The 27,331-nt window shown below is 38.0% G+C and overlaps 1 protein-coding gene across 3 annotated transcripts in view; it reads right to left on the bottom strand.

Moving 5' to 3' along the window:
• Positions 1-27,331, bottom strand: part of ZNF827 (zinc finger protein 827) — a 162,206-nt gene that overhangs the window by 17,206 nt on the left and 117,669 nt on the right. For all 3 annotated transcript variants that reach the window (XM_069493311.1, XM_069493312.1, XM_069493313.1), the window contains exons 9-10: positions 2,755-2,892; positions 52-223 (exon numbers count right to left, since the gene is read on the bottom strand). In XM_069493311.1, the coding sequence (XP_069349412.1) occupies positions 52-223; positions 2,755-2,892 (310 nt within the window). The remainder of the gene's footprint in view (positions 1-51; positions 224-2,754; positions 2,893-27,331) is intronic.

The raw sequence follows: 27,331 nt of genomic DNA on the forward strand, positions 1-27,331 counted from the left end.
GAAGCCAGGAGTCTGAGATACCCAGAGTAACACTTTCCGTCCACAACTCACCTGTAATAATAAGGGTGTTTCTTCCCATCACTGCCTTCAGAGGTGACGGCGCTGACAATGTCCTCGGTGTCTGTACTCACCAGCTTCACGGAATGGACGGTCAAGTGCTGGTTCAGGTTTGCACGGCACTTAGCAGCATAGGGGCACAAGTGGCATTTGTATTTTCTTTCCTCTGGGAAAGAAGAAACAGGAAAAATAAAAAAAACCCAAATGGCTCTCAAAAAAATGAAATTCCAACACCTTACAAGAGATCAGTTAAAGGTTTCAGAATTAAATGGTTCAAATATCATTCCAAATGGGGGCAGAGGTAATGCCTTGGAATTGTAAGTATCTAAAAGTCTTTATCCAGCAGGTCACTCCTGTATTAATACTTCTAAATATAAAATAAAGTCTCAGAGCAACTAGACAATCTGCTTTTTCCTGGACACCCACAGTCCCCCTTCCTGATACGGTGACCCCCACAGGGGCCAAAAGAATATCGTGTGAGTGTGTGTGAGTTTGTGCACACGCACCCCTGTGTGTTGGGGGAGGAGTGCTGTGCACAGCAAGGGGAATGCAGTGTAAGAGGGGCCCCATCATTTTCCCTAAGCTCCAGGCCTGGGTCAGCCAAGAAATAAAAATACTAATGAAATTAAAGGGGAAAAAAAATGCTGTGTGAAATAACTTAATTGGAAATTTCATTTCATATAAATAAAATAAAAAATTTCAATTAATATCCTAATGGAAACCCTCTCATAAAACTGACGAATGTTTCAGGATCGTTTCCAGAGTGGCATTCGGAATTCATTTGATTAATCAAGCAAATTAAAGTAAAAGGAGCAGGCTTTGCTTTCATTGTACAGATAAAGGTAATGAAGAAGGAAAAAACAATGTCATTTTTCTACCCTTAATGCTCACTTGGTATTACTGGGCCTGGCTTAAAGACAATACCTGCCATTTACTTCACAGGGAAGAACATGGAAACAAGTTTTTCTCTACAAAATGTCAGGCTTCCTTATTACCATAGGTGGTCCCTAACAGCTGAAGGGCTGGCAGCTCAGCAGGGCTGGGTGGGAGTGAGGGGGGACAGTGCAGATAAAATAGAGCCCTTTCTTTACAATGTATGCATTTGTATTAATAAGCGAGGTTGTTAAGTTTTGCTATTAAGGTTATGCTTCCTCCGTAAAGTGAACTATGGAGCTCTTTATCTTTTTCTATCACTTGGGAAGGTTTAATAATATTGGAATTTCCTCTTTTCAAAGGTTAGAAAGAACTCACCTGGGAAAATTTCTGGACCTGATGTCTTCATTAATAATATTTCCTTCATCTTTCCAAATTCCCCTTTGGTAACTGATTTATTCAAATTTCCCTCCCCCTTCTTGGATCAATTTTGGTAATTATGTTTAAATTATCTGTCATCTAAGTTTTTAGCTCTTTTTTTTTTTTGACATAGAGGTGTCCTTTTTCTCTAATAATTCTTTAATATCATCTACATTGATGATTAGGCTTCTTTTTTCATTGCTAATTTTGAGTATTTTTGCTTTCCTTTCTTAATCAGGCTTAAAGAGATTTACCTATTTTATGGCTGTCTTCTTCCTAGATTTTGTTGTTCTTTTACTAATTCATTGAGATGAGTGCTTAGTTCCTTTATTTTTGTCTTTCTTGTCTTCTAATTAAAGCATTTAAGTCTATAAATTTCCTCTGACTAGTGCTGTAGCCCTTTATGCCAGGTTTAGGTATGAAGTGTTCTTTTTTCACTCCTTCTAGATATCTGTTATTTGAATTTTGATCTTCTTCCCTTTTCTTTGATCCAATTAGGTAGGATATTTTATTGATCCTTGGTTGTTTTAAATTTCATTTAAGAATGCTCAGAGAATGTGGCCTTATGAAAACTCCACTTTTCTTTGTGACTAAGTATATAACTAAATTTTGTCTTTAGTGGAATTTAAGATTAAAAATATAAAGAGGAAAAAAGGATGAAATTAATCCTGTCATATTAATACTCCTGCTCTTGCTTTCTTTTTTATTTTGTGTGATGTAAAAAACCTTTATTTTGAACTTTTCATTTTGTTTTTGTGTTTCCTATATACAAGATATATCTGGATTTTTTTAAAGGCTTCACTTTCAATGTAAAAACTGAAATGCTTGATTTTATTATTTCCATCTTGTTTTACTTTTACTATTGATTTCACCTTCTGTTTTTTTGTCTTCACTTATTTTTGCTACACTGATTAAGTTACTATTTATTCCTCCTTTATACTTCATTGACTTGGTTGCTTTCCTTTTCCCAACCCTCAGAACCAACCATATTTCTCCACTATTACATGTAAACAAACGCAGAAACTTTCTCCATCAAGGTGCTCTTTTCCCCACTGTTCCCACACACAAGAAGATGAGCCAAAAAGATGGGGTGAGTCCCCATCCCCTGCAGCCTCAAGATGAGATCAATAAATTCTTTATAGAGTTCAAGAATCTTACCTGGATATGCCTAAATGTGTACCTTTTCTCATCGGTGTTACTTGGAATTCAATGAGCCCTTTCAATATAAATAAAAAAGCCTTTCGAGGGTCTTCTTTAAACATGCCCAGTAAAATGGCTTGAAAAGGTTAGGATAAACACGTTTCCGTCATTCCTGTAATACTCCTCTTACAGAAACTCAGCTTCTTGATAAGAGGGAAGTTGGTGACGGAGTGTGGAGGGCTTACAGCTGAAGCCCTGACTCACCTGTGTGCAGTGAGAGATGTCGGGACAATGTCTGCTGTCGGCCAAACACTTTCCCACACACATCACAGGGAAAAAGCTGGTCATTGAATTTCCAGGATGGCAATCCGTTTCCTGCCTCTAGTACTATCTTTTCTGTTTCTGGGCCAAAAGAACAAAGCATCGTGAGGAAGAAACAAGGCAAAATGAACACATTTCATTTTAGTCGACATTCAGGATTTTAGCAGAGACTTCCCTCTGAAGAGTGTGGCTAGCGAATGCAAATAAGCCCCTGTAAGTGGTCTTCATGCTCACCTCCTATCTCTAAGACACTCCTGAAAGCCGCAGTGGCAAGCAGATTCCAATTGCAGTCAAGTCCCCAGTGTTTCTCTCTTTCACCACTAAAGACCAGCCAATCTAACCCTCTAGCAGACTGACAGCACGGGGCCCAGTACACAGTAGGTACTCAACAAATACTTGTTTGATGAGTGAATGGCTAAACTGCACGTAAAAATTTTAGAAATGTAGAATCTTGCCACAAGACAGTAAATAAAGAAATGTAAACCTCAAATTCTGATGTGAAAATAAACGGTTCAATCCCTTGAAAGGCAATACATTTTCACTGTTATTTATTAACATGAAGAAAAGTTTTGCTCTCTCTTCCAGGTTTTACAAAATGCTTAATGAGGAACTTATGTTAAGCAGACTCAGTGATGATAACTGCATACTGCTCCACATAAAATTCCCTAATGTGAGAATGAATAACTAGAATTTCCCCAAAGTCTCATCATATTTGGGAAAATAGTTGAGTACCACAAGTTATCTGCACATAATTCACAGCCATGAATGAAATAAGCAGATGTTAATACATTCCCTTGTCATCTTAAAATGTGTTTATTTTCTTATTATCTATAGGATTATATTTAATTTTCTTATCCACATTTCTTCTCACTGAACTGTAATGGATTATACACACATTCCTTCTACAGTAATGTAATGAGACAGGTGACAGAGAGCACCAAAAAGAGGGAAGGGGACACTTCCAAAAGGACACTTGAATAGGCCACTAATAAGCCTTTCGGCCTCTCTCTGAAGAACAAGACAAATGATATACTGAGTTAATATCTTGTCCTTTACCTCGGTCAATTATTGTGAATCTTCTTAAAGCACAGTTCTATATTATAGAACCGGATACCATGTGGTGATAATTAAATGGTGGAAAGAACTTTTTTTAAGATCCAGGCAGGTGAAAATGCTCAGAACACTGGTCAGAGACAACATCAGAAGAAAGAACTTTATTTTCCACAATTTGGTTAAAACTGCTTTCCAAACACAGGTTTCCACCTGTATTTGGATGAGTCAACTGGATCAATTTTCATTTGAACGAAGCCTTGCCAGAGAGTCATCTAAGGAAAGAAGAAACAAACAAACCAACCAGAATGTGTTTGGAAAGGGGGGGAGGTGGAATGATGGTGAACTGCAATCATGTTTGCTATGAGGCCCCTGCCAGCAAGCCCAGCACTGATAAAGCACATATATTGATTTATCTGTGTGTTAAAACACAGCTCTTGGGACCTCAGAGGGAAGAGCTAGTCTTATTAAAATTGGAATGTGTGACTAAAAACCTTTAAGTTGTGGGGGAAGGGAAGGTGAAAAGGGAGCAACAGGCCAACTGAACTTCTGAGAACAAGAACCACTCTTAGACGACCGTCCTTGAGTCCAAGCAGTGAGTGTTTCAGCCACGCTGCAATGAGAGGGTATTTTAGTGGCTCCTTTACAGTGTGTAATCAAAATAGTGCTTCAAAGGAGGATGACAGTAATAATTATAAGGAGAGGTCAAGAGAGTACAGGGTCTTCTAATACATTCACTACAAGAATGAATTAATTGGGGCACATATCAAACAAGTAGACGTAATTAAAAAGAAAGAAGTCTCTTAACAATTTTTTCAAGTATTAGTCATGTACTCAAGAAGCTTAAGTATCATAGACTGTCCAATTCCCTCTACTGGTTTTAGAACACGATGAAAACTGCTAAGACTGCTGCAGCTAAGCAGAAAGAACACCTGCAGCTGCGGAGAGGCAGGTGGCATTCTTACGGGGGCGCCCATCCTGGTCAGCCCCAGCCCTGCGCCTGGACCCCAGGCTTTGTCCAGGGTGGCTCCTCTCCCCACTCGATGTTTGCACAATCTGTTTACACTTTACACGTAGGAACAAGGCAACCACATGCCATTTTGAGCCTAATCCCAGAACTTGATCTTGAATCACACCTGGGTGAGGTGGGGCAGGGCACTGGGAAGAGGAATATTATTTCGGCAACACAACTACCGAAGTGTAAGGCCTGCTCCTCTTTTCATGGAGCTGGATGAAGCTGAAATGGAGCTCAACAGATGCCACATTCTCCTGCATTTCCTGTTAATGATGCCACCCAAGTGCCACGTGAGAAACCTCACAATCTTTTCTGATTCCTCTACGTCTTATCTTTAGCACATCCAACCAGTCGTCAGAAGTTGTTCATCTTAGCTCAAAGAGCTTTCTGGACTCCAGTGCCTTAACTGAGTCATCATCTGTCACCAAGATTGTTGCAAAAGCCTCCAGAACAGCTTCTCTGCCTTCCAACAGCCTCTTCTCACCTCATGGGTTCCAGAATGTTCTTTCTGAGGCACAAATCTGATTATGTCTCGCCCTGTATTCCAACAGCTCCCCAAGGCCAAACTCCTTCCCATGGCTTCTGAGGTCCTTTACAGCCTGGCTCTGGCCACTTCCCACCACCCAAATGCTCTGCAGAGTGGACTGCTCAACCTTTCAGGAACAAACTACTCCCTTTTAATCTGTCAATGCTTTTGAATTAACCTCCACCAAAAGCTACTCCCCACCACCATCTCTTTTGTATATCAAACTCCTACTTATTTTCCAGCCCTATCTCAGATTTCATCTCCTGGGTAAAACCTTCCCCATTTCCCAAGGTAGCATTAGTCATTTCCCCTTCTCTGTCCCAAAGCTCTTTTACAAATACTTCTGCTGTACTACTTTACCTATTATATCACTCATTTACGTATCTTCTATATTGTACATCCACCTCCTGTATATAGAGCACCCTGCATAGTCTAACACTCAATACATCCCCTGGCCGCCCTTCCTGATTAGAACATGAGTCGCTGGGGGAAGCGGTTCTGCATTATTTATTTGTGTACCCTCAGCATTAGCCCCAATGCTTGATACATAAGAAGTGCTTAGTATATATCTTTTGAATAAATGAATGACTGAATGAAAGGATCCGAATGTGGCAGGGCATAAACATTACCCTTATTTTATAGTGAAAAAGACCGAGAATTTATTAGCATTAATTAAGGTCTATGGCCACTTCATAATAAAAATCTGCATTTTGAATAGGTGGTTTAACTCAACCCAAGAACTGCTTTCATGATTCTATTAGTGGATATGTTTGCAGCCCTGAGCCATGCCTCTGTATTCTTACTTCTTCCCAGTAGCATCAAGCCAGAAGATGATTCTCTTTAAGACAAACTCTCTGGCAGAAACTGTGGATTGTTTAACACAATAGTCATTCTCAGCTTTCCTCTCCCTGTCTTCTACAGAGGCAGATGGGGTAGCCACGTGCTAAAGTTCTAGCCAATGAGAAGGCTTTTGCTTTTCTGATAAAAGTAAAGATATGCCTAGTGTTAGCTCTCTTCTTTTTCTGGACTGAGTACAGAGGAAATGCCTGGGATTCTGGCAGCCACTTTGGGAATATGAGGCATGAGGATGAAAGCCAACTAACAAGAAGGGAGGAAGGGAAAGGTGGGAAAAGTATAGGTCCTTAATGGCATTTCTCAGATCTGAATGAAAGCCAGCAACCACCCACCTCTGGACTTATTTTGTGAGGAAAATAAGTTTCATTTGTTTCAGCCACTTAGTTTGGTTATTACTTATAATATTCTTAACTGAAACCCTCTCCCATGGTTACTCTTGGTCTTAGGACTTTGGATGTTAGGTTATAGGCTTTGTTCCCAAACTCCAGCATCCTGTAAAGAACTCTCCACATTCATCATTTTTCAGCCAGCTGAACATATTTCCATCTTAATTATCTTCCTCTGCTTGGGAAGGGGGGAAACAAAACAAAAAACCCTTAAAAGCTTCTTTTAGGTTAAGACACTCACCTTTTAAAAATTTTTTTATGATGTATAATATAACATATACAACAGAAAATACATATATCCATTACGCTTTTAAATCAGTTCCAAAGTCACAAAATAGCCTGGAGTATAGATATTATTTTAAAATTTTTGCTCTTCATTTGTATTCCCATATCCTTTAGTATTTGTTTCATTATTTTTAGTAGCTGTGAATGTATATTTAAGTTTCTCTTCATTTCTTTTAGAGATACTTGTCTAATGACAATCTCTTTTTTTATACAGAGTCTCATAGGATTTTGTTTCTTAGAAGACATTTCTTTTCATACTCTTATACTCTGGGATATCCATAAATTCCTGGCTATTCCATATTATGCAATCAAATGTTTATCTCTCTACTTATTCACCTGTGGTCTTTGCCTTGAATATGATTTGGTTTTTTTCTCTTCCTTAACAGGTTTTTGTTTCAAATAAAGCAAATAGGTATATAGGATTAAGCACTTTTGTCCTTAAAGTATAGCTGGAAAAACAGGAACACATTGTAGAGAGAATGATCCCATCTTAGCAGTCCCAATACAAGGCTCTCAGTTCTTCCCGTTTATGGTGAACTGAGGCTCCTCATTCATAATTATGAGGCCTTAACTGGCCAAGAGACAGTATGACAAACTGCTTCCTATGACCTAGTGATCTAAGGGGACACATCTTATTTCATGCACAGGTCCTGGGAAGATGAAACCCATCAAATTTTTCTCCAAAAGTTTTCATTAATTAAACCCATCTGGTAGAATTTGGGAGGGAGCTCTATCAAACTCTGCTTCACAGAGCATCAGATCAAGTAGAGGACTCCAGCTATCTTCAGATCCAACTCCTTCATTTTCAGGAGTTCAAAATCAAAGCATTAAATTCCAGGACTTCTCCCACCCTAGGGGATCCGACAACTTGCAAAGGGCTGAGTACCAGTTTCCCCAGTAATTAAGCCTCCATCCTGCCCCAAACCTTAGTTCAAGGAGGAGCCTTAATGATCATCTTGTTCAATGTTCTCCTTATATATGAGGAAACTGAGGCCAAGAGAACTTAAGTAATTACCCCAGGTAACCTGGCTAGTGCCTCTGGCAGAACAGAGACAGACCCACCATCTCATTCAGTCTCCTCCAAGTCATTTGAAATCAAGGCCAAAGTCTACAATAAACAAAGAAGGGATTTTTCTCTTTCTCCTGTTCTTTGGCTCTGAGTTTAATACTCTTGCTTACAAGTGGACATGTGCAAATTTAGCAACAATTTAAAGTGTCAGCCTAGAATATTTCCAGGCACAGAGAAGCTAGAAACTGTAAAGTGTCGAGAATTAGAATAAAGAAGGAACAAGAGGAAGATCAAATGGTAAAGTCCTAAAAGCTTACCCCTCTGAGGTAAGCTAGTTATTACTTAAGAAAGTTCCCTTGGGCCTTTCACTGCCATTTAGGGAGCATTTTTTGTAAAATAAATAAATAAATAAATAAACAAAAACAAAAGAACAAACATTCAAAATACAAAAACTCAAATAACAAGGGGGACAAAGGAAAGGGCTTTAGTTTGTTTCCTTTCAATTTTAACACCATTTAGCCCTGCATCTGGTATATCACTTGGCTTTGTTGGTGCATTTTACCATGTGAGATCTCTGTATTACCCGACAAAATAATCCTCTCAAAGAACCATCTCTCAACTTGACTTTGGCAAGAGAAATGCTAAGAGAGAAGGATTTGGTTAAAGTTGTAAGCAAAAGATTGGCCAAAACATGACCTCAACTCATAAATAACTGTCCAGATCGGCTGGCTGGCCACCGAAGAAGAGGCTCTGGGCCACTTGGGTTTTCCATTGTGACATATGGTATTTTTGATCATCTCCTCCTTTTATCATCAAGGCTGGGAAGTTTTGAGCCATAACTCAAACTGAAATTCTGAAATTCTCTGTACTCCTGGATAGATTAAAACCTCCCTGGTCATTTTCCAGGCAGGACATGTGATTGTCTGGTTAGACCCTACTCCTACTGGCTCTATCCTTTGGTTTCATGGGCTCTACACTACCTCTGCCTGAAACAAGCTACCACCCTCTGAGGGCTGCTTGTGAAATTCAGAGTTAGCTGTGCTTTATAACTCTTTGGGGGTTAATATCTTTGTTCTAGTGCTTGCAGCTCTTCTATATCACCTTTTAATTTTTTCAGGGTCATTTCAATTTAGGGTAACTTGCCAACATCCACCCTTTTAGGATTTTCAGCTTAAAGAATCTACCTTGCAGCATTGGGGCTGTACTAGAAAAGTGGCCACAAATCAGATGGCTGGCATTGGTGACCTGTCCTACCCTTTCATTTATCACTCCTGGCCCTGCGCAATGCCAGAGGTATTGCTCATGGCAGGTCCTAACAGACCCATTAGGTTCCCTATGACCTCCTCTCTGCAGATCTTTGTGTAAACAAGTTTCCCTTTAAAGACCATTACAAAGATTCTCCCAAAGTATGGGATTTTCTGCTAGTTAATATGTCAATTCAATGAACTGCTAAGATAGTAGAATTTATATACAATTTTTGTCAATCTGTACCCAATTAGAAACACTGGTGGAGATTCCTAGGCATAAAAGAGTTCACAGTCTTGATCTTCTTTGGGCTCATTTCAAACTTTAATGCTTAAAAAACTTAACGAAGTACAGTTTTGCATTACTAATTTTGGAAGGTTCGTGCACAGGTCCTGGGAAGATGAAACTGATCAAAGTTTTCTCCAAAAATTTTCAGTAATTTAAACTCATCTGGGAGAATTTGGGAGGGAGCTCTGTCAGCTCTGCTTGACAGAACATCAGATTAAGTAGAGGACTCAGGTGTCTTCAGATCCAACTCCTTTATTTTTAGGAGTTCAAAAACGAAGCATTAAATTTCCGGACCTCTCCCACCCCACGGAACCCCAAGGCACCCCACAACTTGCACGGGGTTGAGTAACAGTTTCCACAGTAAGTCTCCATGGTGCCCCAAACCTTAGTTCAAGGAGGAATGTCTTGTTCAATGTTCACTTCTTATATATAAGGAAACTGAGGCCAAGAAAATTTAAATAATTACCCCAGGTAACCTGGCTAGTGAACCTGGGAGAACAGAGGCAGACCTATGGTCTCATTCAAGCTCCTCCAAGCCACAGGAAATCGATGCCAAAGCCTACCACAAACAAGGGTTTGTGGAATTGGTTCCTTAATATAGCTGCTTCTGAAGGATCATCCCAGGAAAGCTGGGCGGCATTTTTTTGCTTAGTGCTGGGCAACAGTTAGCCTAAATAATACTTACTGATTGACTTGTAATCTGTTAAGCTGGTAAAGAACCGTAAATGTTTTCTACATCTGGTTCTTTACGCAGGTCATTTCAAATCAATAGTAGAAAATAGGACCTGATTCCTTTGGTAATAGAAAATGGCTAGGACCAGGTACCCCTAATTCCGGTGAGGGTGATCACATAGAAATTGTGCACAATGGGGACCTTCTCTAAGCATGCAAATGTAAAGAATCACTGCCAGAATGCAAGCCAACTGATATCTGTCACCTCTATATAACGATAAAAAAAATCCATGTATGAAAATTTGGATGTTGTTTCTACATTTTTCCTTTACTTCTATTCCCAAGATCAGTGGGATCCTCAATAAGAGATTACTGCATAAACGAGACAGTCGCATCTCCAAGATCATGACTGTCGTACTAAATGGCAACCTAATTTTACATTGCAGCATAGAAGCAAACTGACAATACTGACTGTCAGGAATCACATCTAAAGGATGTGGTTATTATCTTGCCAGTTACATAGACCAGTGACCATCTCTCTTAATGATGACAGTAGAATTTGAAGTCTTAGCTAATACCCTCAGCATGTCCCAATGTTGAGAATGTTTAAAAATCTTTTTCTTTTCAGAAAAATCATCAGGACTGGGAGTGGTTTTTTTTTTTTTTTTTTTTTTTTGGTTTTGTGACAGATACTGATGATTACTTACTTATTCAATATCCAACAGAACTACAATTTTTAAATTTTTTTTTTTTTTTTTTTTTTAGGATGGCAATGTAATGTGTCTGGAAGCTGGGAAGGAAGGTATGTGGGCTGGCCATGAAACAGCTCTGGACAATGAAATATACATAGAAATTCCTACAGAGGATCCTCTCACCCCCCTCTGCTCCCCATAAAGACAGTCTAGTAAACAGGCCCTTTACTTTGGCCTCTTCCTCCTTGAATGTCTGGAGGTAGAGCAGCCCTCTTTCAACAATGAAGATGAAAACCACTGATAAGGGTGGCAGAGCAAAAAATTAGGTGGGTCCTTGATGTCTTCCTCAAACAGTTATATCAATCCTATATTGCCTATTTGTGAATTCCATATTAAATGAGAAAAAAAGATCCACAATTGGTTAGGTTTCTGTGGTTAACTTGAACATAATTCCCACAGATAAATACTTAAACCATATAACTAATTTCACACTATTTTGGCAGTTTATCTCCATTATGCAAAACAACATCAGAGTTTGTTAAAAGTATGTTAAAGAGAAAAATGCATAATTAAAACAATATCTTACATTTACGGAAGATTGACCATTGTGTTAGCCACTATACTATGCATTTCACACATATAGTTAACCTTATAACAGCACTATGTGTTAGATAGTACTATTAGCATTCCCATTTTAGAATTAAAAAAAAAAAAAGAGTATCAGGATTAGGGTGGTTGAATTCAAGGTCACCCAGTTGGTAAGTGACAGCTTATCCCAAACCTAAGTCTGTCTGACTCCAAAGACCATACTTTTAACCATTTATTTCATTATACTACAAGATCAAAGAGGTGACAGTTTTAATTTCACCAGAGACGAATCTTCTGTTACAATCTTGATTTGTTCCACTATAAATTTACCAACCATAAAGAAGAACATCTATGGCTACATAAATTTAAAGAGAGTTTTACTGGGGCAACCCAAATGCATCCCCTAGAACCTACTTGGAAAGAAAATGGTGGAACTTGGCGTCTTTGCCTCATTTCTGGTGTCCAACTCCTCTATGGCCTCTTCCTAGGTTTTTACATCTGTTGGGTTGCTGCATATCAAAAATCTGAGCACCAATTATATAAATTTTAATTATAAAACTTATTTTGGGTCAGCTTTTACCTGCCCCAGAGTAAGACCTTATAATGACTGTTTTTTCAACTTATCCCAGTGAAGAAAAGTAACAGGCATTCAGGTGCAGGTCTACCTTAAGACTGTATTAGGTGATAGCAAATCTTTAAATCCAATGGTTTTCTTCTATGATTTAATACAAAGTATGGGCACACAGGAGAACACCTTGAAGGAAAACATTATCATTGTTGGGCAAATAGGAGAATTCCCTCTTTACTCTTTTTATTGTTGAACTAGGTGCTCAATATGTTTATTGAATAAATGAGTAAATAAAATAAACAAAAGAGCAGACCATCACAAAAAAATTTAACCTCTCTAAAATAGTCTAAAATTTGAAAATTTAGACTTTCTAAAACACCTTCTAAAATACTAAGATTTTAATGTTCATTTATTCCTGAAATTATGTGATGTGCTATGTGTCACATGTACGCAGTATTTTAAAAATATTGAATATGTTTCTTTTTAAAATTCAAGTCACAGTCATTTCCAAATATTGCAAGAGTAAGCCCCTAGGGGCTCTGCAGTTCTCTTCACTAAGATTGGAATCCATGGGTATTCTCAATTATTCTAGTCTTCTTTTCTTATGGACAAGGCTTGATCATATCAACCATTCCTTTAAAGATTTCTAAATTTCCTTAAAGCCCTTATCAGCTCCCAGACACTGCAATATTCTTGTATGTCTACAGCCAGTTTCAAATTGTCAGTCTTCTTTCTCTGTTCCCAACCTATTGAATTCTGTATTAATAGAAAATATAACTATTCTATTCTGCCTTTCTCCTGACCTTGGGTCTTAGCACATTATAAAATTTATGTCAGTTGATGACAGTTTTAACATTTTAAGGCAACACTGATCACAAATATTTTTCTCCTTGATCCAGAAAGCCTATCTATTTGATTAAGCAGAGTTATATGTTTTTATATGGTGGAGATGTCTGTTTGTTGATCTATTTAATTATTTCCCAGGGGGAATCACATAGGATTGAGAAATATCTTGTGTCTTAGTCCATTTAGTCTGCTATAACAAAATACCACAGTATGGGTAGCTTATAAAAAACAGAACCACCAGCAGAATGAGGGCCCTCTTCCGCCTGGATAGCCATCTTCTCACTCTAACCTCACATGGTGGAAGAGGTGAGAGGGGTCTCTCCTGGGCCTCCTTTATAAGGGCATTAATCCCATTTGTGAGAGCTCCACCTCCATGACCTAATCACAACCCAAAGGCCCCAACATCTTGTGGGTGAGGATTTCAATGCATGAATTTTGGAGGGACATAAACATTTAGATCATAGTACTTTGTTAGCCAGGAAAGGAAGGAAGGGATTATTAGTATTTTCCTATAAAATATGTCATAATGATTTGTAGTATTAGTAATTTGTTATCAATAATAATAAGCAACACAGTTGGCACACATTACAGTTTTTAGTAAACAAAATAGGCCATTTCTATAATATCATTCTCAATAATATGAATAGCCATATACTTTCTTTAACGGGGGAGAAAACTGTGGCTTTAGATATAGCTGAATGAGGAATTATACATATGAATAGCTAAAGATTTATTTAGCACCTATTTTATTCTGGGTACTGTGCTAAGGCTAAGGGTCTTATATAATTTCATTTAATTCTCATAACAACAGATTAAGGTTGGTTTCATCATTGTCCTCATTTTATAGATGAGAAAAATCAAAGCTCAGGATGATTAAGGAATTGGTAAGAGGTAGAGCCAGGAATGGAACCCAGTATGCCCAACTAGGAAGAGTATGTACTCTACCAGCTTCCTTTATACTGCACACATCTCTAGATGTGTCCATGGGGTAAGTCACCCTCTTTGCAAAGAACCTTTAATCCCTGTGTCAAAGTAGAAAAAGGCTGATAGCTGCTGGCCTCAAGATTTTTATAAGCTGGTGACCTCATTTTGGACCTGATACCAAGAAGGCCAATATGCGTTTAATACTGCATTTCATAGCCTAAGATCAAACTACAGCCTCATCGGCTAAGTTGAACATAAATGTCCCTGTTGAAGAATGGAGTGGAATTAGAGTTGGAAAGTTTGATATAAATTTAATCCTACTTCAAAGGCATACCCTATTGACAAAGAGTTTGAAGAACTGAACTTGCATGTAAAAGTTAGGGCATTGCTACTATCAATATAAATAAATGAAAAATCTAAGCCACTTTTATTTAATCATTTCAGGATTGGGAAAGAGTAAGAAATGGATTTTTGGCTCACAGACCAGAAATGTAAATATCCAACAGCCTAGGGATATTTCTAAGTAACGGATAATACTCAATGATACAACTCCAAAGCAGATGAACAAAAGGAAGAGAAATATGTATTTTTAAAAATACGTCTTCCTTCCATTTCAATTTTCAAATTGAAAAGGAAATCAAATAAATTAAATAGAAAAAATATCAATGCATTATTTTAGTTACAAATCAAACTAAAGATCAAATAATAAATTTGGAAGTATGGCAGGACTACCTTACTCCTGAGTGGAAATGCAACATATTCTAGTTATGTGCCCTGTATTGCTATCGGTTGTGTGTGTTTATTTTTCTCATGCATTCTGACTTGATCATCTTTGAAAACATCTTTTCCTATTCCTTTTTTTTTTACATAGATCTTAAATATAATAGACATTTATTGATTTGATCAAAATTTCACTAGTTACAGGCAAACGAGAGAAAACACACACTGATGTATGATATATGTAAATGAATGTAAATAACTTCCAAGCAGACGTGGCTGAGAAGTCCTAGCCTGTCCCTGTTGCACCCTTTCCCATCCCGTAACAGAAAGTCACTACCTCTAATTTTGATGGTGAAGGCTCAACATTCTTTAGAGACTTCACTTCAGTGGAATCTTTTCCTCACCTTCTGTGAATTAGGGAGAACTAGAAAAAGGCATATTATTGCTTCTAATTTACTTGTGAGACAGAATTTGAGATTTGTTGTTGTTCAGCGTTCTGTTCTGCTGTGTATGTTACCGGTTTCCTTAACAGTTGATACAGCTCCATGAATTGGGTCTTGACAGGTAAAAGCTTTTCCATCGGCCTTTAAAAGTACTGAGTATGTATGTGCTTTTTAAGTGAGAAATGTAAATATCTCTATTTACATAGAGAACTTGAGGTGTGGGTAAGCTAATCGCTTGCCTATGATCATACAATGAAATCCAGACTGGGAGAGAATTAGTCTTAGCTGGGCTCCCTCTTCACTTTATTCCCCTGTCTCCCTACAAGCTGGGGTTCAGGTTCTTAATCACACTACACACTAAAGGCTTTGCATAACTAATCACTCTTCAAACCATACACTGTATTATGGAACATGTACTATAGTGGAGAACAGATGTCACCCCGAGAATCTTATTTTCTGCTATTTCCCGATTTTGGCATGTGAACATTTGTAACCTTAATGTTGCATGAACAAATATTTTTTTTCATTTAATATTAATACAGGAACTCACAAATGCTCCTTCTGGATTTGGAATGCTGCCATGTTCTGATTTCAACAGTGTGTGGCTGTTTTTTCAGTGTATTAATTTGCTTCAAGGTCCTGTAGCTGTCTTCTGAGCTGAAAATGTGGTCACATTCTAATCTTTCAGATATGACATCAGACAAAACTCCTAGAGATATTTACATTTCTCACTTAAAAAGCACATACATACCCAATACCTGTAAAGGCTGATGGAAAAGCTTTTTACCTGTCAAGACCCAATTCGTGGAGCTATATCAGCTGTTAAGGAAACCAGTAACATCCACAGCAGAAGAGAACACTGAATAACAACAAATCTCAAATTCTGTCTCACAAGTAACCATGTAACCAAGGGTTAAAAAGTTAGTTTTCAAAGACAGGGCTTTCAAATGGACTGGCACATTTATTTCCTCTTCCAAAGCGAAGATTTGACCCAAATGGCAAACTCTGATGCTCAGACTAGCTCTATGAGCCAGGTGTGCCTGCCAACAGCCCCAGAATCACAGTCAGCTACTCGGGGATAGTAGCTGGGGCTGCTGCTTCTCTCGCTGCATCTACCTATGAAAATCTCACCACATCCTTAGGCAACATAATGATAATAATGGTAAGTACTCTCTTTTGACCCATTTTGCCTTAAATGGCAGAATGTGGACCCGCTAAATCCCTAGATTAGATTCACGTATGTGTGGGGCAGAGCTGAAAAGCAGGGAAATGGAAGCAGTTGTAACTTTTCAGAAATCCTTTGCTGTATCTGCTCAGCCAGAGTAGGGTATCTTATCAGTAGCTCCTCAACTAAGGCTTCTAATTCCCTTCTAATTTAATGTGGGGCCAGTCAGCTAATAAATCATATAAAAATATATAAAAGAAAATTGGCTGTTGATTCTAGGCATCCACATAGTTAAACGACTATCTCTAGTGAGATAAGATGGCCCATGTGATAAGCTCCAACTTGACTCTAGAACACTCCTTCAGGCTTCAGTGTCTACCCCATTGAAAGGATGCTAATGTTGCTTATATTCTGTTAAATCAGGAAAAACGTAACCATTTCATTCCACAGGGTAAAAAACCTTGCCATTTGGAACCGTGGAGGGAAGTAACTGGTACTTCATTTCCCCACTTCAATTACCAGCTTGAAAGGAGGTTCTTTACTCTCTGAAGTGGAGAGCTGCTTAAGAATAAATGTTCCTAAAATAAATATCAATATAAGTAGATGGGTTTTCACTTGTTTGTGCACGTAATGTCTCTGGAAGGACGCAGGTGAAACTGGTAACACGGAGGAAGGCAACCGTGAGGAGCAAGGAATAGTGAGCTGGTGCGGGGCGGGGAAGAGGGAGAGGGAGGCCTTATCTGGTCACTTGCAAACAGAATTTATAACCAACTTTGAAAATTTGGTGTCATTCCTCTCTATTTACCCTCTTAACCCCTGTGCAGGAAATATGGTGACAACATTAATAATAAAACTTACTGAGAACTAACGATGTGCCTAGCACTCTGTTAAGTACCTGACATAAATTATATCATTTGCTCCTCCCAACAAGCTAATGTGGTAGGTACTATCTCCCTTTCACAGCTACTAAACTGAACCACATACACTGATGAGAGATGTATATACTGGGACTCTCCTCCCTAGGGTTGTGCCAAGTCAGAGGCAGGGTGTTAATGCTTTACAAAGAATTTTGGTTTCTTAGGGCCAGTGGCTCTGAGTTGTACAATTCTGGGACTACATTTGCAATAATTATTAATCAATGGAGTTCTAGTAAAATCTAATATTCCAAAACAAAAATTAGGGGTCTTCAAGAGTTTCCCACAAACAAATCGCATCGGGCTCAAATCAGAACCTGAGTTTCTCTGAGTTGGATAAAAGAGACTATAAAGCAAAGTAAGTACGGATCTTGCTCTTAAAGGTAAACAAGATCTTTGCCTTTGGGTGAAGTTATTTTAGAAAGCTTCATGTTGACCTTTACGGACACTCTCCCTCTCCTGCTCTCGTGTCATAATAGCCAGAGGATTATCTCCCTATCATGTTACAACTGCTCACCTGGTCACAACCATGAGTCATGCCACAGAGGTTTGTGAAGTCTCCGAACTTCCAGAGATTATTCATACCCCGTTCCACAAATGCTACCTTCCTCTTTCCTCTGGAGCCTGCTCACCGGTGTGTGGCTACACACCTTCACTCCCATCTGCCCTTCTATGCCTATTTCCTGCATTCTTTATTTTATGAAGAACAAGTATAAGAGTGGAATCCTGCTTTTTTTTGCTTGGAGGAACTAACACTCTAAGGCTTGTTTCTTCAAGTCCTTGAATAATTTTTGAGTATTATACTGTAATATGTTGAGTTTTAAAAGACCAAAGCTTCTGTGTTATAAATGGAAATGATTAATTCTGGAAATACTCATTGTATTGTTGTTAAATCCACACTCCCTCTGAGTGCTTACAATTTTAGCTAGCCCCGTAAATATTTTGACCCAAGTCAGTCCAAATAATGTTCATTCCCATATGATTGTATAGAATTGTTTTATCATTTTCTGTTGATAAAAATAATATGAATTGTATAATGAGTCACTATCATTCTCCCTCACTGAATTTCAGATTAAATGGATGTAGAATCATCCTACTAAATTTTATGTTGTGAGGACCAAAGAGACTGAGAAACATTTTGAAAAGAAAATCAAGACAAAAGTTTGTGTCCAGGAGTGTGGCTCTCCCCACTGTCTTCCTGGTCACATTAGAGGAGGTTATAACCTATAGCATATACATCCTGCTCCTTTCAAGCAATATACAAGATTTATCTTTCTATCACTTTAAATGCAGGTAAGATACTGACCTGCTTTCAAAACTTACACTAGTAAAAAGTATAAAATGACCTAACATTGAATATGTGGGCATTAGGGACCAAACTATCCTGCCATCAACACAGGATTTTCTCTACACACGTGTGTATGTATGTGTGCAACTTTAAAGATGTTCTAACCTTGTTTTTTAGTCATGTTGCTCATTAGAGCTGATGAGGCAGAATTTTAGGGAAGGAGATCTACTACATGATATTGAAATCTGAAATAGTGTAAAGGTAACACAGCTACTGCCATTTGTAGACCTTCTGAGTTGCAATTTTTCCACTAGGAGTTTTTAATGCCATTACTGAGGGGTAACCAAAGAATTATCACTAATTTAATGAACTCTGTGGGGTCAAACCAGAAATCTCTGACATTTGTTGAGAAAAGGACAAATGCAAGGTGATGTTACCTGAAGTTGACAAAGCAGCTGGAGGCTTAGTGTCTACACTGAATTTCTTTCTAGCTTGTTCACAGATGTGGTATGATGTAAGAGGCTGGGAAATCCACTGGTTCATGAGTTGGCTCAGGCCCACATCAATTTCAATTTAGTACTCTCTTCATTTTCACATCAAATCTCCCATTTTGATACTTTATTGGGGTTGAGGGTAGGGGTGGCTACCACAATATTAGATCAAAGTGACAAATATTTATTGAGATTTAAAAACCAAATGAAAAAATAAAATAAAATAAAAACCAAATGAAATTAACAGACATTTATGTGCTTAATAAATTAAGGCTTAAATCAGCTGATAACATATCAGCCAGTCAGGTGTAGCAATCACCCACAGCAATATTTATAGCTCTTATGGGTACACACTATGTGGTAGGCACCATTCTGGGTGTTTTACATACATTACATCATTAATCTTCACCACCACCTTATTAGTTAGGTACTAACTAATTGTTAGGTACTGTTAGTTAGGTACTAACAGACTGCTATTATCATTAGCAATCTGAAAATGAGGACGTTCAGACACAGAGGGCTAACTGTTCAAGATTAACATATCAGAGTGAAATAACAGGCCACTGTAGACACTGTCACAGTCTGCGATCTCTATCTCAATTAAAGGTCATTTGGAATTATTAACCAGTCTTTGAGTTCCTGTCTTGAATTAACCTGAAACCGGATATCTGAGGCAGAGACTGCTAGCTGACCTCCAACATCCATGTTTTTCCCCTTCCTTCAATAAAGGAACCCCTGAGTTTTAGCTGGGCACATGGCTGCTCAACACTGTCTCCCTAACAACTAGGTTTGGCCATGTGACCAAGTTCTAGACAACAGGATGATCAGAAGTGATGTGTACAACCTCTAGGTCATGCCCTTAAACGGCTTCCTTCTTATCTTCCTCTTGTTCAGGATGTGGAGGTGATGCTGGGAGCAGGAGCAGCCATATTAGACCATGAAATGGAAGCTGTGTGCCAAGGATGGTGGACCAACAAGATGGAAGGAGCCTGAGTGGCTGGAGCTGCCACATCAACCCTGGGCTGCTTAAACTCCGGCTGCAGCATAAGAGAGAAATAAGCTTCTACCTTATTTAAACATTGTCATTTTTACAGCCATAGAATCTTTATCATAAGTTATTCATATAATAATTTTATTTTACCATTTCAAGTATGCTCAGTTTATAGGAATTAGGACCTCTGCTCTATAATGCATATTTTCAGTTTCCAGAGATTCTGTCATGTTTGATACTTAATTTTTAGGCCACTGTTACGCTGAAGTAGTATCAAATTGCCTAGTTGTTTTTATAAAATAAGTACCAGTATTAATAGAGCTATTAAGTAACCAAACCATAGGTTAGAAATTTGAAAAGCTTCCGGAAATACATGTTTAGACCCAATTGAAGCAGTATCATGTAATTTAGAGATCTGGTCATTGAGTCTTAGTTTTCAATATGCCCTTATGTACACATTTGCCAACACTTAATTCAGGGTTTCTCAACCTCAGCACTATTGACCAGATAATTCTTTGTTGTGGGGCCTGTTCCGTGCCTTGTAGGTTGTTTAATAGCATCCCGAGCTTCTACCGACAAGATGCCAGTAGCACCTGCCCCCAGTTAAGACAATTAAAAATATCATGAGACACTGGCAAATGTCCTCTGTGGGGACAAAATCACTCCTAGTTGAGAAACGTACATATAATGTATCCTAGGTTGCAGATTTTGAGAAAGCAGAGACTGTGACTCTGCTTAAATTCTAAATTTAAATTCTAGTGGGGACACAGACAGGTAGGTCCTTAATGTACTTTGGATGACAGCAGTGCCCTAGTGACTGCCAGGGGCAAGGAGCATGAGCTGATTCTTATTTTTTAAATTAAGAAGTTCACTGAGCTTTCAATAAGAAAATTCACAGGGTAGTAAAAAAGTCATAGGCATAATTCCAAGCACAGTTAACTATTAGTCCAACTTCCTTTATCCAAGGTTAAGATGGAAATAATTGCCTATGTGAAATAAAAAAAAAAAAATTCACTATGAATGAATAGGATTCTTTTATAGAAATTCTAATGGTAGCAGAGAATTTGACCCTTTCAGAATCAAGATCACTGCCTTATTAAAAACTTCCAGTTCCTTTAGCATGTATATGTTGCTAGCACTGTATCTGCAGACATTTGGATATTATATATGTATAATAAGTGAGAGACGTTTGTAGATATTTTCAAATATGTAAACTTCTTTAGCTCTACCATCAAGTTCTTCTGCCTTGATACCCCCATAAGACTTAGCACAGGGTCTATTTTGATGAATGGAAACCTTTCCATGTTCCATGGGATCAGCTGATTCAAAGCAAATAGTTTCTTCACAGTCTCTTTCCTATTAGAGAGAGTGGGGAAGACGTGTACTGTAAAAAGATCCATCAGGCCCGTCACCTGTTCCAAGATGGGACCCCAGAGTGAGGAAAAAGCTGTCACCTTGCATTTCTTTCAAATCACTCTACTCAGCCCCAGCACCTTTGGCATAATTAATGATTGTCAGGGCGTGGGAGGCCAATCAATTTGATGTTCATTTTCATCAACAAAGCAGAAGTAATGCCCCAAGGGTGGGATAGAAATTACATTATGTTTTGAGAGAATTTTTCTCTTTGCTGATTTCTGGAGTGGGTGGAATTCAAGACATGTCTTCTTTTCTCTTTCAGAACATATGCTTTTAAAAGCCGGGCTGAATCCTGCCACCCATCAGTTCCAGCAACCAGAAAACACCATTGTTTCAACCTGAGCATTCTACCGCTCATAGTGGGGGCAGGAGAGGGATCTGCTGTGCCTTAGCGAGATCATATTTAAAATGGAAGTCAAAGGCAACATACTGAGAGAGGGGGTCATTTGTCCCTTATCTAATACGCTGAACAAAAACAAAGGTTGGGCATTGTCATAGTCACCTATATCCAAGAAGGTGCATAACCAAAGACATTTCAGATACTAAGGACTCTAAGAGTTCAATTAAATGGCTAAGTGCAGAATTTTAAAAAAATTTCAGCTACTTTCTTCCTCCCATTACGTTCACTTCATCATTACTTTAAGATTTTGAAAAGCAATTCAGAGACATTGCTCTTCAATGAGGTTCACTCAAATGTAAAACACTATTACTTTCTCTTTCCAGTACGATACAAAGCAAAATAGTATCAGACTACACCGGGAAAGGGTTTGGGTTCCTTTTGCTTTGTTTGTTTGCAGTATAGTCGGGCACAGCCTCAAAGGTCCGGTTCAGGAGTAACCCAACCGTCTCAATAAAGACAGGAGTTTGGATCCACAAGTTGTTTGGCACAAACCAACCTGTTCAGTCAAAACCAAACCATCTGGCACAAACATGGTAGTTGGGATGCATGAGGTAATTCTCAGGTTTATCTGAAGGGAACTCAAAGCTGGGGACTCCAGGCTTCCTTAGTGGTTAGCCTAGTGATGTGCATGACCCACTGGCAGATCATGAAATAAATTTAGTGGATCTCAACCAGTACTTTTTAAAAAGGATGAAATAAAATAGCATAGATTAGGACATGTTAGACATGGCACATGTGTGGATTGTTTCAGTTACACATACCTTCCTTCCTTCCTATCATCATCACCTATCTACTTACCGATCAACCTATCTGTATACATTTTGCATGATCATTTAACACACACATATGCCTATACACAAACTACAGGTAAAATTTACTCTGGGTTTTTGTCAAAGAAGTTCGAAAGCCACCATTTCAGCACATTGTTCCTACTTTGTTATGACAAACTATGTTAAGAGTCCAAGTCTATTAAAACCAAACCAAAACAAAGATAAATATCCTTTTCCTAGTGCAGATTTAAAATTCCTTCTTTTAGAAATCTCTTTAATCCCACGAAACTCAGCAATTTGAAAAAAAAAAAAATGAGCTCAAGCTGGTTACCACCATCAAGAGGGTAAGAAAATAACTTCTTTGCTAGCAAACAGTGTATCAGAATCACTCCTAGTTCTTCAATTGCACAAATAAAGGCAGTGGTATTGGAATCCAGCTGTTTGCAAAAGGATTTAAAAAGTGTCATGGATATAGTCTGAGAGGCACAGAGCTAATATCATCATCTTGAGAACGTCAACCACACAATCTGACCAGGGAGGCATCTTCTCTGCCTTCATTCTAAGCAGAGGAGTTTTTCCAACTGATCAAAGGATTCCTTATAAATCAGTGTATATGACTCCCTAAGACTCTAATAAAGACTCTAATAACTTAATAGAGACAGCAATATCATTTAGCTTGAGCCAGTAATGATTTCCCAAAGGTCTAACTGCAAGTTTATCTCAGTTCCCCAATCAAATGAAAATGACTTAAATGCATTCACAATGTGCTAAGCACACATGATCCTCCTGGTTGGGTTATTTATACAGACTAAAAAAAGAAGGAAAAAAAAAAAAAGCACATCTCAAAATGGATGTAGTTTTCCTTAATTTCATTTCTTTTTTGTTATAACTTGTTCTAGTATATGCTTGTGCAACCCAGAAGAGGGGCCACCATTGCCGGATAACAATCTGTTCATTTCAGTCAACCAAGAATTTTCTTTTTTTAAACTCTAAAAAGTCTCTTCAGTGGAAACTTCTACTTAAAATGGCAAAGTCCTTTTAGAAATCTTGACCAGTTTGCTCTTATATGTTCAAAGGAAACGAACACACACACATACATAGTAGAGAAAATGGGTGTGATTGAATCACTTGTGAAGGTTTCTCCGCACTTCACCATCCACCCCTCACCCCAGTGAATTTTGAAATGTGCATCATCCCAGAGGAAACTGTAATTCAGACTCACTCTCTGGCTCAGCATTAAGTAGTCAACCTCACACCTGCCAGCAAGAAGTGGACTGCCTACTTTATTACTGAAACCTAGTCCCACTCCCTATCTCAGCATGAAGAATGGTACACGAACAGGTCTAGACTAGATAATCACCTACTCTATTCTGGCGGCTAAAACCATTTAAAACAAACATTTAGCTGAACAATGGATTTCTATAATGCAAGTTGTGAAAAGTCTATGGAGAATCTGTTTTCTCAGATATTATGGATACCAAATAAAATATTTTTTCAAAGTGATTTTTGACATCTGAAGATTACTGAAGGTAGGTGGGAGGTGGTATATTTAGCTGAAAAGTCATCTTGTACCTGTGCCCTTCTGAGGCTGTGGTCATCTTACCTAGTAACTAGGTTTTTGATGGTTTAGTATTTAGCAGTGTTTCTAAATACAAAAGGCAAAGAAATTCCTTATTAAGTACTATTTCTATCAATGGGGCAAAATAAAAGCCCTCACTTTAATTACATATTATGTACTAGCAAATATAAGCTCTTTCGATTGTATTATATGTATATAACAAATATTTAAGAATTCTGTCGTAAATAACAGATATTATTGTCTTACACAATACAATTTGGTATAACGTTTAGAAAATGCCATCATTAGTGGTTTTAGGATTGTAAATCACTTCTTCAATGGCCGTACTGGCAAAATACACACAGACAATAGCCTCTAGGCACGTTTTGTAAGCATCTGTTAGAGTAATTTGCAGTTTTATTGGCAAATTCATAGTTCCCTAACGTAGCTCTTTTATAAATAATGCTGGAGCAATTCTTGTGTGAAGTTAAATTTACCTTTCTGATGAAGGTAAATTCTCTTTTCTAGAAGAAATTCTAAATAATGGGACTTTTTTGTTTTTTAAATTCTGATTTCAAGTTCTGTAACGTTCTGAACCTTTTTGTTACTAGATTGCGTTTTGTAAGTGTTTTCTCATAAGTACTCATTTAAATGGTTATTTTTAACTGATTATGAAGAAAAATTAAATGAGATAAATATTCGGCAACACACCATCAACAATTAGTTGATTATTAAAGGGATATGCACAGATCCATCCACTATAAAAATACTACTTAGCAAATTAACTTTGCCTCTCTTGTCTCTATGCAGGGCCTCTCTGTTCCCATTAAGCTTTCAGGGGACTTTATTTGAACTTTAAAGATTAAACAAGAAAGAGTCAGATTAACTTTTTAAAATGGAAGTGAGATCATGTCACTTTTCTGCTCAAAACATTCCAATGGTTCCTGGCATCCTTGCAATAAAAGCCCAAGTCCTTGCTATTCCCTAGGAGGCCCTAGAAGCTTCTCCCTTCCTCCCCTCTCTCCTCCCCTCCCTTCCTGCTGTCACTTACTCAACCAAGCTCCCCCAACCCCAACCTCAAGACATTGTAGTTACTGCTCCCTCTGCCTGAACACTCTCCCGCACACATCACACAACAGAACTGCTCCCACACGTGCACAGGTAGCTAGCTGCTTGAATTGTACCTCCTTGGGGAGTCTTTCCCTGGCCACCCTACCTAGATGGCCCCTTTCCAAGTCCCCCTTTTCCTTATTATTATTTCCATGATGATGATTTATATATAAAAATTTCTTTATTGCCGCCTCCCCCTCTAGGGTGTAAACCTCATAAGGATAGGGACTTTGTTTTGCCCACTGCCGTTCCTCAGGACCGAAGAAAGCAAAGAAAGTTAATTTGCTAAGTAGTATTTTTATAGTGGATGCAATCTGTAAATATCCCTTTAATAATCAGTTAATTATTGGTGGTGTGTTGCCCAATATTTATCTCATTTAAATTTTCTTCTTAATCAGTTAAAAATAACTATTTAAATGAGTACTTACGAGAAAACATCTACAAAACGCACCCCTGGCATATAAAAGCTGCTTAATATGTATGTGTTGAATGAATGAATGGACTGTCTTTTCACCCAGTGGTACACACACCCCACCACCTTCTCACACTGCTCATCAAATATTTAATGCTACTCAGATTCTTTTATATTTAGTCTTCATTTCGTAACATTCCAGTATTCTCTGACAATGATGGAGAAGAATGAAAATAATCTAAGGGGAAAGGCAATGAACCTGTCTGGAGCCACCAAGATCGTTTTTTCTAACTGACCTCTTCCATGAGGACATTAAACAGATATAACAGAAACCTCAATGCTCATTATACTTCTTGATATAACTACTGAAAATACCCCCCACCAGCAGCTAGTATTTTTTTATTAATTATATCTAAGTCAATGATACTTGTGAGACCAATGGTACAATGCAACAGCGCAACAGACTGTTCCACTGAATACTTTCTTTTCAAGAACCAAGTTAGAGAAAATGGTGTGCAGTTCTTCTATAACAGCTGGTGCCTTAAGATAAATTTAACTCATTAATCTCTTTTGGAAGGTTAAAAGTAAGTATCCATCCTCAAACTTCAACGATTCCTTGAGTAAGCTTAGTTAAGTCTCCAAATTGAAATATGTATTTAAATAACGGTGGTCATAGTTGTATTTCATATGAGGATTTCATAGCTCTTTGTCAATAAACTTATAGGATATGTAACCTTAAAGTTTCTGCTAAAATGTGCTTGTTGTTTGTTACACAAGATGTTTAGGAGCTTCTGACAAACACCTCTGTGTGGCCACAATAATTATTAAGCTTATGGCCTATAACTCAAAGTATCATGGATGTTATCTTTGTTCCTTAACATACTACTCCCTCTAATAAATTTAATTTTTCTTTTTATAAAAATGTTTCATTTTCATTATAGAAAACTAGAAGAATATAGACAAGCGGAAAAAATCAAAATAAAACTCTCAACCAGAGTTTCTATCACCACCCAAAGACAACTGCTATGAACATTTTGGTGAACTTTCATTTTTCTTTTTCATGTCCCAATGCCTTTTTTTAAAAAACATTAATTACTATGAAAGGCATGTAATCCAAGGCAAGTCTTAGTATGACACCAGTGATGATATTTTTAAAATACCACATTTTCGAGTGATAAAAGTAACAGTTGGGAGATAGACCAGAGTGTTTTAAAAATTAACATTTTTCATAAAAATGAAAAACAATTTGACCAAAAATAGTGTCAAAAATAACTTTCACATACCGAAACCATGCCTACATGTTAAAAGCATTTGTGAGAGTACACATTTTTCTCTTTTCTAAGTAAACTTTTCCCCTGCTTTTCTTTGGGCAAGTGCCTATACAGATCGTACAAAATTAGTGAGCAAAAAATAATTGGGATGAGTCATCTCGCTTTTTAAGTCATCTTGCCACAAAATGATTACCTAAAGTCCACATAACCAATTAATTCCTGCCTCCATACTCTAAAAAAGACCAACAGCCCGGGTTTGGATCTAATCTTTTTTGTAAATCATTCTACCTCCGGGCTATCCCACTCCCTAATTATCCTGTTTCCTGGCCTCTTTCCAATTCCTATAATACAGCTGATTTCCCTGATAACCTCCTCAGCCCCTTTCCCAGGACCACCCCCCCAACACACCAATTCATGAGTCTTTCAACTGAATGTCCCTGAGCCTAATTCCATTGAAGTTAAAAAAGAAGCAACTGATCTGGGTGACTCATTCCTGGATACTTATGGCGGGAAACTAGATTCTGCAGCTGGATGAGTCATTTTGACTGGAAAGCCCCAATGGGAAAAAGGTAACTTAGGGTGCATATAACAGAGGATGGGGAAATCATGAAGGCGGTAGATG

The sequence above is a fragment of the Eulemur rufifrons genome, chromosome 18 (assembly GCF_041146395.1).
Source record: "Eulemur rufifrons isolate Redbay chromosome 18, OSU_ERuf_1, whole genome shotgun sequence".
Taxonomy (NCBI): Eukaryota; Metazoa; Chordata; class Mammalia; order Primates; family Lemuridae; genus Eulemur; species Eulemur rufifrons.